General features: G+C 43.8%; 1 protein-coding gene across 1 annotated transcript in view; it reads right to left on the bottom strand.

Annotated features, from left to right (window-relative positions):
- lmo4b (LIM domain only 4b) overlaps nucleotides 1–10480 on the bottom strand; it is a 17120-nt gene extending 6640 nt beyond the window's left edge. The window contains exons 1-3 of the mRNA XM_012839639.2: nucleotides 10014–10480; nucleotides 7367–7607; nucleotides 1156–1252 (exon numbers count right to left, since the gene is read on the bottom strand). Of these exons, the coding sequence (XP_012695093.1) occupies nucleotides 1156–1252; nucleotides 7367–7602 (333 nt within the window). The 5' untranslated portion in view covers nucleotides 7603–7607; nucleotides 10014–10480. The remainder of the gene's footprint in view (nucleotides 1–1155; nucleotides 1253–7366; nucleotides 7608–10013) is intronic.
- Nucleotides 10481–12764: the final 2284 nt, after the last annotated feature.

Genomic DNA, 12764 nt, shown 5'->3' with positions numbered 1-12764 from the left:
CCGGCTATCTGGAGAAGTTTTCACAAAAATACTCAAAGGCATTCATCCTGGTGAATCATTGGCCAGCCCAGATACTCAGTGACTAATACATTAGTAATAATGCAATTATTACAGCAGATGCACTCTATTTACATGTGAATTGATCTACATAAGCTGTTTCCAGGCTCTTAACTTTATAACAGAAAAATCCCCAGACGAGGGATTAATAACAGGATTTAAATTAAAATGTTCATTTCCTTTCGTCTTCCATGATTTCCATTTCGATTTTTTTCTCTTCCTCTCTTTTCACTTGTTAAGGCCTAGTTGTGCTGTGTTTTTTGTTGTTGTTGTTGTTGTTGGTGGTGTGTTCGGTGTTGGCTGTGTTTATGCTAAAGTAGGTTTTCTGTGCTTCACCTCATTGTCTGTTATGATGTGGAGGTCTACATGTGCTGTGCTAGTTTCTAATTGAGGTCTGTGCTATGATGCTCTAAATTACACTATGCTTTACTTTCTCTGTTGCAGCTGTGCTGCTCAGCGGTTTTATTTTTTGTCAGATTACGTGTTTTATCAATTTGATTATCATTAAAATCACACGTCCAATAAAAAATGAACTCAGGACATTTTATATCTGTCTAGGTGATAGACCTATGTTGTAATAGGGTAAGGAGTAAGTGTAGGGTAGCAATGCTAGTATAACACTGAAGACTCATTTTCAATTACATTTTATAGAATAAAAAAATGGCAAAACTCAGTAAGCCTCTTGTGTTATGATAGTCTACATGTACATTGTAAGTCTTATGGTTCTATGAATATTCAGATGCTGCCCCAATGGCCAGTCTCCCGCTGCTACTCTACAACCGGTTCACAATGCATAGGAATGAGTCATTCCGCCATCAATGTGGAAAACTCTGTATTTTAAAACCATGCGTGAGATTTACTAAGTATTTGTTTCATTAACTTTGGCTAGCTGTCTCTGACAACAACTTTGACGTGCCTGTGTCACTCGTGCATGCAAAAATACTCCCTGTAACGCTATCAAAAGGTATTTCTCTTCCATCATTTCCATCAGAATTCTGTGATTCCGTCTGTTTTCCGCATCGCATAATCCTACGCTTGCTTCTGTTTTGTTTCACCTTATCTACTTTGATATCTGAGGATCGTCCGAGGTCGACTCACCTTGAGGTGGTACACGTTGCCCTGTGCCCGCATGACTAGCTCACTCGCTGGGATGGACTGTCCGCACGCACTGCACGCCCCACTGTTCCCAAATAACCTGCAAACACATCAACAGAAAACACACAAAGGGTAAGGACCGGCTAGAAATGCTCGTGCGAGTGTGTATACATAATCTATATGAAATACACATACATAATAAGACTATACAGCAAGACAGACAGTGAGTTTGTGGATGAAATTCATTTTGTTACCACAGCAGTATATGTCATCGGAAAATGTATATCACAAAAATGACTAAATCAGCATACATGCATAAGTAGCAGGCTGTGGATTTGTGTTTGTATGGACTGAAAGCCCTCAGAAAGCCTGGCCTTGCTAAAGAAGAACAGCTCAGCCCTCGGCCCTGCGGTAACTGATGACGCACACCAGCACGTAAACGCATGTGCGCTTTTTTTTTTTTTTTTTTAACAATAACAGATAACAGATAACAATAACCCAACCATCTCAATGCCATTTCTAATAGGAGGGAATTCAAAATTACAATAATACCAGGAAACCCCCCCCCCACCCACCCGAACATACACCATCCCCTGGAGTTCGTCCACTGTGGAACTAAGTATTACCTTTGACACGGGCCCTCTCACGTTTTTTTTTGCTACCTAATAATAACCAGGGAACATAAGCAATCAGCAGCTAAGAGGATTTGATTGTACATCTAGGCGGAGACGCCAGAGCTTTTGCCATTAGGGCTCTGGCGAACGCTCTGTCAGGCCCGTGTTTCCATTAGAAGCCTCCAGCTCCCCACTGCTGATATATAATGTGCATGGGGTTAACCTTTTCAATCTTGGTGTCAACACTTTAGATTTGCTTCTGCTCATCTCTTTCGTCCCTAACCTTCTCCCTCTCTCCCCCTCCTCCTCCTCCTCCTCCTCATGGTGCCACTTGATAATGAAATGCTTGCTCCGGCTTCCCTTCTATCTACCTTCGGAGTCCACAATTTAGATTACTTCATCTCGCCCAAGCAACAAACTGAATGAAATTTCGATTTGAGCAGAAAGTAATTTACTGGGATCTGGGCCCATTTGTCATCATATCTCACCGGGTGTTTGCTCTATCACTGCACTTTTCCTATGCAATCAAATAAGACCACAGCATCTGACATGCTCAGGAAGGAGGGGGAGGGAGAGGGGTAGAGAGGGAGAGAGAGAGAGAGAGAGAGAGAGAGAGAGAGAGAGAGAGAGAGAGAGGGAGAGAGATATGGGGAATAGAGGGGAGTGGTTAGTGAGGCTGGTGTGAGTGTGCCTGCACATGAAGACATTTGGCTCCTAAGGCTAATGAGCAATTTGAGAGAGAAAAAAAAAGAATTAAATAACAAATGCCACAGAAATGAAGGTTAATTATGTACAACGCTGACCTCAAAATTCAACACAGGTTTCATGCTGTTATTGTAATAATTGTTTTTCTTTTCTTTTCTTTTCTTTACCCCAACATAATTTGCATTCTGTGATTTAGCTAGCTCTACTTCACTTTCATTAGACCATGAACTGAGACATATCATGAGGACACAACCATCTAAGGGACCCAATATGCTTGTGTTATCTTAGCTGGACCTGCAGTGTTAAACACATCCACCTTAAAGAAAAAAACATTCTCTAATCGTTCTCTAAACATACTCAAAATGTAAGAAGGCAGTGTTGAGGGAGGGAGCTGTGACAGCATCTCATTTAAAAAAAAAAAAAAAAAACTCTTTACAGGGAGCCGGAGACAAGCGTCGCCGTGGCAATCGATTGGAAAAGCTCAATCAAAACTCAATTTCAAAAGTAATTAGTTGGAAGCCCCGACGACAGCCGTGCAATTCCGCTGCTCCGGCTGCAGTGCCAGATGAGGTGGCAAACGTCAAGCCAACACCTCACAGAAATGACGCCGCCACGCAGAGTGGCGTTTTTTTGGCGCACAGAGCTGCCAACTGGCCAGGCGCAAATAGAAAGAGGAGGAGGCGGCTCCCTCAGATGAGACCCAGCCAGCGCCTCCCTAACAGGAGGCAGAGAGACCTCAGTACCTCAGCACAAACACCCCCCTAATTTACAAGAGAACATTCTGCATTTCATCTAGCAACTCACCAACGCAGTTTTGCACTTTAGTCACTGCTTTCACCGTATTCTCACATAAATAAACAAACTATGCTAACCAAAGGGTCTCTGGAGATTAGCTTAGTTAGTAACCGTTTTATTTTATCTGGGGAATTCTAAACATGGCAGGTTAATGACTTGACCAGGGGATGGCTTCTGCTGATAGCGTTTGATTTAAAGGCCATCAGGCTCCAGGGCACTCACTCAGGTTCCTATCAGTCTCTCTGGGTTAGGTCTTAAAAAAGACCCCTCCTCCACTGAGCCCAGTGCTGGGGAGAGCTACTGAGATGTGTGTGTGTGTGTGTGTGTGTGTGTGTGTGTGTGTGTGTGTGCTCTGTTTGATGTCATTAAGGCCAAGGAACTTTCAGTGCAATGAGGAAAATGGATTTGCAGATTGCCTTTCTGGCCCCATTTCAAATCAGGTGATTTCAAAGGGGTCGCCACTTGTTTTGTTGTTGTTTGCTCTTGTTGTTTTACACCCTTTTCTGAAGGCCGGCCTTGTCAAAGGATTGTTCCGTTGACTAACAACTACTTGTTTCTTTTCAGAGTGGCGGGGGAGGATGGCGGGGAGGCAGAGGAGACACTTCTTCTTGTCAGCTCATACAAAGTCTGAAGCAATGTAAGCAAAGTCTCCGCTGCTTGTCTGTGGTAATAACAGCAAGGAGGAATGCAACAAAGTGCAACACGGAGCAACATCCTGCACGGCCATCTGGCATTGGCCCTCCTGTCCGACGGGACCTCTCAGCACAGGGTGGTGTGTGTTGGAGGGGAGCAGAGTGGTACAACAATGATTCCTGCGACACAGTCCATTAAAAAATGCCTTTCTGCATCAGCAGCCAAAGCACCTTAAAAGCACTAGGCCATATTGATACTTAACTAAGGGCTTTGCATAATGGCAAGGCAGCATTAGGGCTGGGGAGAGAGAGAGAGGGAGCGAGAGAGAGAGGGGGAAAGAGAGAGCAAGAGGTGGAGAGAGGGGAGAAGAGAGCAGGAGGAGAGAAAGAGGGGGTGTGAACAGGAGGGGTTGAGGGCAGAAAAAAAACAGCCAAATTACACTTGGTTAATTCAGAGTAACAGATCTGGACCCCGAGTGTACTGAGGGCCTTGAATTAATTCTGTTATGACAAATCAAGATAAACGTTTCTCCTAAATTGCATACGATTTAATTAATTTCGGCGATCCCAATTTTATTCTCCCCCTCCCCGTCCTTCCCTGGCCTTAATAGTTCACATGCTCCCATGCTGTCACAGTCCTTGAGTGGGCAGGCTTCAAAGTGATATTAAATAACCCAACTATTAGATTTACCTAGCACACTCTATTGGAAAAGTGCCATTTAATTACCAAGGCCTATTCAATTAAAAGGACAGCATTTTTCTCCTAAATCTCCAAGCTACATGATTGCCAGCTACCTAAATTGTTTCTCCTCTCTCTGTCTCCCTCTCTCCCCTACACTCCCTCTCTCTCTTTCACTCCATTACAGTAACCCCACACATATAATACCACCTCTGGCATATACACAAAATGATCCAAAGCAATCATAGCTTCAGCTCCAACCCCCCTCACTTTAAGGCTAAAGCTCACCAAATCTGTATCATCTACGGGCTTGCAGTGGGCTGGGCCTCTGCTTTGCTTTGCTTTGCTTTGCTTTGCTTTCACACACACACACACACACACACACACACAGAGTGAAAGCAGTGGCCCTGTGCGTGATTGATATGTGATGGCTATCATTCCAGGTCATCTGCAGCATCTCCCATTAGGAGTAATGCGATGCATCTTCACTCATATGTCCAAATCAATCCCTCTACCTTTTTTTTAAACCACCCTCCACATCCTCCTTTTGCTTTTTTTCTCTTTTCAACAGACGAAAAAACAACATTGGCTGCATTCATGACAGCATGGAGATATAACACCATTATTTACACTGGGAGGGCAATTTAATAATCCATTACAAAAATAAGAGTGGCTCCTTTAAAGCCTTGGAGGCATCTGGCCTTTGCAATAATCCTCTCTCTCTCTTTCTCTTTCTCTCTCATCATCCTTCGTACTCTCCATCTCACTCTCTCTCTCTCTCTCTCTCTCTCTCTCCCTATCTCTCCCTCCCTCCCTTCCACTCTGTCTCAAAAGCCAATTTGGTTAATTAAATGTTTTGTTTGCAATGTGGCTCTCATTCATTTCGGACACGTCATTGGGAGCAGAGTGGAGCCAGGGACCAGATCTCATTAGATAAAACCCATCAGGGCTAAAAGAAAATGGAGGGGGACTCTAATTAAAGCTTTTAATTGTGTGGACTCACTGTCAGATGTTTTCCTTTGTGCATGTGTGTGTGTGTGTGTGTGTGTGTGTGTGTGTGTGTGTGTGTTTCTCTTATCTCTTATCCAGATCACAGGCTTGTGCTGAGCTGTGTTTTAGTTCCATTCTTCCAGCAAGGCACACTCATTACAAGTGGAAAGGTGTATACACTGTCTCTCTCTCTCTCTCACTCACTTCTTCTCTCCTTCCCTCTCGCTCTCTTTTCTCTCTTCCCCTCATTCTAATTAGGTTGCAGGCCCCATTACGAGTGAGGTGTCCCTTTGACTTGATCCAGTGCAGATAGGCAGAAAGTGGAAAGGGTGAAAGCGCTCTTGAAAGTTTGGACTCTTCCCGACACCTATCCCGTTTTTGCCCTCCTTCTCTCCTTCTCGGTCCATTGACACCCATCCGTCTGAGCTTTGGGCAACCGTTCAGGAGCCTGCTCCTGCCAAAGAGGTCATTCTTCGATGACGAGGAAAGTTCAGTTCACACTGCTGCTCACACATGCTCTACACTGTTGGCATGCTGGGAGTGGGACTGCCAAGGTATCTTGAAATATCTGTGTCGCTGCTTTCCGACACAAAACAATAACACTATGATTTCTTAAGCAAATACCAAAGTCAAGACTCAAATTATCACACAATATGCTATGCTATGATTCACTTCTCTCCGGAATTATAAAAAAATAAAACTGGAGTGCGATTATCTTTTAGAAGGCCCATCTCTCCCTCAATGAAACTAATGCACAACTGAACAAAGTTCTTTGAAAACATCCCAGAGAGTTAGCGACCGTCACCAAATACCCCCACAGCCTGGCGCTCCTCTTCCTGAATGTCCTTCTCGGGGGTAAAGCAGTCGAGCGAGCGGTCAGGCAGTCACGAGAAGCTATGCCACATTAGCTGAATGAGAGAGCCGTCACCAGGCTCTGCTTAAGTGTCAGACGCACTTACATAAATATTTAAAAGGGTCCTTTTTGCTAATTAAATTGTTTCTTTCAGATACTCAAAATATGGCGGACGGGGTGAGCAAGCCCTTTTAAATTCCACCTGAGCTGAAGGTCAGTGCTGCCCGACACCATAGAAGTTTCTAGCGTCTTGTAAAATAAACAAAAGAATGAAGGCTAGTCTTTTCACTCTATAATACAAAAGAACTAAATACAGAGATGAAAAAAAAGCAAAGGCGAGCAAAATCGCAGATGTTCAGAACAGAGAATCTTCTCCTGCCCGCCCTGTCAACATGTCGACCGTTTTAACTCTTTTCTCTTTTTCTTTACGAGAGGAGCAGCTTCTAGCATGTCAATGGCAATGGAGTTTTAACATGCGCACTCTCCATGAAAAGTGCATTCCAAACCCAAAATAAGGTCATTAAACCTCCCATAACTTTTCCCCCCTGCATATTCCTCATTCCTTGTGTCAAAAACAGCCGTCACAACAATCGCACACTCAGACACCAGATTTTTCCAATACAGACCAAGCACAGCATCTCCTTCATATCAGATCACTACACTGTCATTACCAAAGAATTATCTAATGCCAGCTGTCAATGCCCAGGTATGAGGAAATCTTCACAGATAAGGCAGCAGGGTTTGCGCAGTGTGTCTCAAAGGATCAAAACAAACATCCTATCAAACGCATTTGCCCTCTCAGACACACACCTGCAGTGGTCCTTTTTCTGCAGAGGACTATTCCACTCTTGTTGTAGCACAAGGGTCCAGTCTGTCATAGTAGAACTGAATCAACCACAGAGATATAACCCCCGTCACACACACACACAAACAAACGTATACACACCTGATGTAGTCGTTTCTGCAGAGGATCATGCCGCTCTTGGTGTAGCACGAAGTGCCAATCTCGCCCAGCTGGGCCTGGCAGCAGGAGCACTTGAGGCAGCGACTGTGCCAGTAGCTGTCCATGGCGTAGAGCAGAAAGCGGTCAGCGATCTTGCCTCCGCAGCCGGCACAGCGCTTCCACGAGAGGGAGCCTGCTCCCACAGGCGGTGGCTGGGCACTTCCTCCAGGATTCACCATTGTCCCTGTCACACACAAATACACACACAAAGTACATTTATACATGCATCCATGCATACCAGAAGTAACCATATGGACAAACAGACGGGTATATGCATACCAACACAAATTTAAACAAACAAGCATGCGCACAGACACACACAGACAACAGAGCTATGGTTAGGGGAATATATACACAGGCAGGTATGTGACAAAAGTTCAAGCAACAGTCTCTTGTGTTTGTGAGAGGCCATCACACATCCTGTGAAGCTCCCTGGCTGCTGTATTAGTTTCCACAGCGCTGACGTTTATTGTGATTAGGCCACGGCGCTAATCAGGTCCCGGGGAGGCCTCAATTATTCAAACAGTCGGTGAATTCAAACATTTAGCAGGGCCTCTGTGAAACCTGCCTGTCACCTCCAATGTCCTCAAGCCTGTGAGGGCAGGAGATCAAAAGCATAGTAGCGCATGTATCGACTATGTGTAGTCTACAGTAAACAATGGGAAAGGCACCCTTTGCTTAGTTGTGTGTAGATTGTTTGTCTGTTTTGTGCGAAGGTTCATGCCCTCACTCTTTCTGAAAGCTAAGCTCAAACATACAGCGCAAGTCAAACTGGATTAGCCCTTAGAGCCTGTTGCCTAATTTCCACTCTTTGTTCTTTTTAAACATTTTGAAAAATCCTTCTAGAAGTCTGGTTCATGACAGTTCAAATTGTTACCCACTGACACCACAGTCAAAAGTCGTGGAAGCTTCAAACTTGTCTAATTCTGTCAGGCTGCAGATCAGAGATCAAGATAATATCAAACTGCTTTAGTATAGTATAGTATAGTAGGATAGTATCTAACTGCCCTCTCATCAACCTTACATAAAACCTTGCTGTCAGACGTCTGGGCAAACTCCACGACCAAGCCTTTGATTATGTGTAGTAATTTTGGGATGAAGTGACAGAAGAAAATGACTTGAGTTGACAGCGACTTAGCCCAACTCGTTTAGTGTTGGCGGTTTAAACATCATTGGGCGCTCTAATCTGTCCTTGATCTCTCATCTCATTGCTAAGGTCGGCTCCTGGCTTTCTCGGTGATGAATACCCTCCTCCTGATAACACGCAGCCGGTGGAACAATTTAAGAAGCATAGTCTTTTGTTGAGCTGTCTAAATGATTTTTAAATAGCGCAATACACCTAACTATCCGGTCTGTTTTCGCTTGATGGTTGCTGAGGCCGTATATAGGCTACTTGTTATTGCTGGTAATTGAAAAGCCATGAAAGTCATATGGATAGAAAAGCACGGGCACAGGCGAGTCCTCTAGTCGCGCAATACGAAAACCCCCCTTTTGAAAACATCCAGGCCCAGATAAACACGCACAGCTCGATCATATGCATGATTGTCCGAAGCAATGTCATATGGTTACGTTCGGTCAACAACGTAGACTACATGGTTTTCAGGTCACTAATGCAGCACAACATACCGACACGTCCTCAATGATTTCAACATTGTAACATTCTACGTCTAATCCCCCTCTCTCACCATCATCTGTCATACTGTTGTTATTTGTATGCAATGCACGTATTTCTGTTTCAGTCTTCAACTAATATATGTTAATTTTTAATCTTTTTCCAATTTCGTAGGGCAGGCAGTCTTCATGGCGAGCTAAGCCAAATCTTTGTTGAAAGGTAATTAGAGGAGAGGAGGGGAGGGGGAGAAAAGCATTGCACTGAGAGAAGCATTCAGTAACCCCATTAGGGAAGGCTCTTAGGGAGAAGCAATACCTCAGTGCTGATTAAATCTAAGAAGAGATGAATCAAAAAGTCCGCCCCGAAAGTGACTCCTGAGATAAATAAGATCGGACCGTCCTCAAGTTTCATTCCGAGTTGGGTAGAGAGGGGATTTGGGGAGGGGTGGGGGGAGCTTTTAACTTAAATGGTCTAAGTCAAGTAATTACATGGGCAGACAATTTAGGCATCGAGTTGGAAGCAGCCAGGGAAATATAAAAACACAACGACAACCGATCTCAAAAGATCCCATTATATAATGATAGGGAAGGCGAAACAAGACATGAAATGTGCAAAAATCACATCACAATCCTTAACAGTCACGTTAGCAACACTCTTATCTAAGGTAGCTAATCCTAATGATAGATTTAAGATGTCGGTGCTAGTTACTTGTGTAGCGGTGCTCTAGCCAGTGTACATTTTACTCTGATGTTGCATTTTGTCATGCTACATTTTAACAAAGTAGAAACGAGGGAGTTCAGTTCACTTAATCGCGCGCTCATTATCTTGTACAGTCCTGAAATGCTGCCAACCAGCAACAAATGTGTAGCTTTCATATGAGCTGTTATTTTCGCATCACATGGGCTGCATTCGAGTTAAAGTAACGTTGGCACTGTTGGAAAGTTCAGAATATTAAACATAAGACTGGTGCACACCCACCTCTTTTGTCCCTTTTTAGTGTAATGATTGGATCTTTCCGTTCACGCCGGGTTATACAAAAATGCAATATGCAACGGTCCCACAGAAGGCTTGGCAGAAGCCTTCAGTTATAGCAGTGGCCCAGCAGTCCGAGAGGAATCGCAGCACTCAAGTCCGTTGGATAGTGCGTGTCTGAACGCTGTTGAACTGCGGAGGGAAAGGCAAATGGAGCTTTCAGATTATATTTCCACTAGAGACGTCCTGGTTTGCCGTCTGTCTTGTTCTTATAATTCAGCTGCTGCTCTATGAAAAATGATAAAGTTGCGCTGCGAGCTCAGTTATCTCCAGGTAGTGTCTCTGCCATTCAATTGAGACCAAAACGCGTGTTAATTAATTATGAACGTCTTTCCTCTTGCTCTGCTCCCGTCGGAATGTCTCGTCTGTAGTCGGCCGTCGCTGTACATGTGTCAGTGACAGCAGAAAAATCCTAACTAAACCTTCTCTTGGTGGATGACGTCAATCACTCGGTAGCCAATCCTGACGCGCTCCATTCAAGCGGAATAACAAATCCAGCCAATCACAAGAATGCGACTTGGACACTTCGGAGTAAAGGAGGAAAAATGCAGTTGAGTGTGCAAGCTTCTCGCAGTTTAAAATGCCGTCCCCCGAGCCTTCAGAACGGCACGCCCTTCCATAGCCTGTGTAAATGTCCTGCATCATAAACTTTACTGAATGTAAGTAACCAATTCACTTCTGCAACGACAAATATTTTGCTATATTCAGTCATCCTCATGACCTTACTGAGCTCAAGTAGCCTCCGTGGTTACATTTTGTATTTGCTTTCCCACAGGTGCTGTTCCAACACGCATGTCTTGGGACATAGCTTGCACGAAATAAAATGCAAACGCCTGTTAGCGTAGGTAGGCTACATGTCCCTCATCATGCTTTTATGTTTTGATTGTGGTGCACCATTACTCTTTTTAATTCTACATTTTCATTCTACATTTCGGAATAGACCTCTATAACCTCAGTCGTTCACTGAGAAAAAACATCCACCCGTGTTGTTATGTTGTCTGACTGCCTTACCGCGACTTACTGTTATTGCAAGCTCTAGCATAGTGGCGCCATCCTCTGACCACTAGTAACAATTGCATTCGCTCAAAGCTTGCAATGGCAACCAACTCCAACACCAGTTCATAATCAATTATGATTAACCGTGACAAAGATAACAGTTCATTTTTATTGTTACCTCAGATTGAACTTGATTGGACATACACATGCCAGCTGTCATAGTAGCATTATTTTACGTAACATAAAAACCCTGTCACAGAAGGTGCACATTACATTGCACAGGCCTGTATTTTGTTGACCATATGTCATTATATGCCTGCACTTAATTGCAGTAATTGTGTTGCTTAAAGGGAATGGTGTGTTACCACTGTTTAGTGAATCACATCTCAGGCTTCGAACAATGCTCACATTTAATAATAGTACACAGGTCTTCCAGAAGATCCTCTCCTTTTTATAACAATAGATAACTTGACACCATTTAAAAAAAAATTGTGATTTAGAGATAGAGAGACCAGCCAGCTATTAGTTACATTGATCAGACTCTCTATACCAGGCCATTATGGAGTTAACAATCACAGTTTACAGGTAAATGCTTATACTACACAGAAAGAAAGAAATTCAGGATGTGTTTTTTTTGGAGATGAGAATGAGCATCTGTGACGCACACCTTCTGTGTCACACTATGCTGTACAAACATGAGACCGCAGCATTCTTTCACTGTCAACCTGCACAATCAGTCACTGTTGTCATTAACACAGAAAGGTTATCAGTGCAGACAATACTCTTCAGCCATCCTTGACTCATGTCTTCCTCAGACACTGGCCATGCCCCCTTTTACATGTCACAGGGGAATGATTGATGTCTGAAGAGATGTCGCTCGTCCTCAGAGAAGACTGAGTGTGGAGCTCTTAAGACATTTAAAAGAGACGGGTGTTCTGGTGGTAGGAGGAAGTTGTGAAGCTGTGGTCAGAACAATGATGTTGTTTTATGCAAACATGCCCTCGCAAACATGCCTCACTTAGTCCAAATCTGATGTATGGAATGGAATGTTTATCGTGCTATGCAAGTTCCAGCTTCAGTGTAAAACCAATATCGTTGTCTTCTGAAAACCTGATGTTGGAGAGACACTTGGAAGGCTTTGTGACATTGAACAAAGTTGGACAGGGCAACAAGCCTTTACATGACAAAACAGCATAATTATGTGCGGCCCCTTGATTCAATAGAGGGACACATAACATTTAGAAAGGCCTCCAAAAGCAGATACTAATGGTTTAATTGTCCCCCACTCTCGGCCTGATTGCACTGTGCAGTCTTCCACCCTTAGCAAAGGCAACACTATTCCACCTAGGGATGGCCTCCATTCTCCTGTCCTACTCATCAATCCATCCTGCACTCTCCAGGATGAAAAGAGACGATGGAAAAGACTGTGTTTTCCACAGAGGAATAATTAATTTATCTCAACTATTAAAACTGGGGGGAAATTATGGGATGACTTTGAATGGTGGGGTCTCCGAGGAGAAGCTTTGTTTGTTCTTCGCCTGTTTTAATGAGCTTTTCAGAAATGGGCAATACAAACGACTTACTTCTCTTTCTCCTTCTCCCCTCTTTCTTTTTGCAATATGATAGTTCCCTCACAATGAATAGGGGGGTGCCTGGGGGATCCCCATGGAAATCGTGCATGCCCTAATACTGAGAGCATGC

This window comes from Clupea harengus, chromosome 10 (genome assembly GCF_900700415.2).
Source record: "Clupea harengus chromosome 10, Ch_v2.0.2, whole genome shotgun sequence".
Lineage (NCBI taxonomy): Eukaryota > Metazoa > Chordata > Actinopteri > Clupeiformes > Clupeidae > Clupea > Clupea harengus.
The sequence above is the reverse complement of the archived record's forward strand: the minus strand, read 5'-3'. Positions and strand labels throughout refer to the sequence as shown.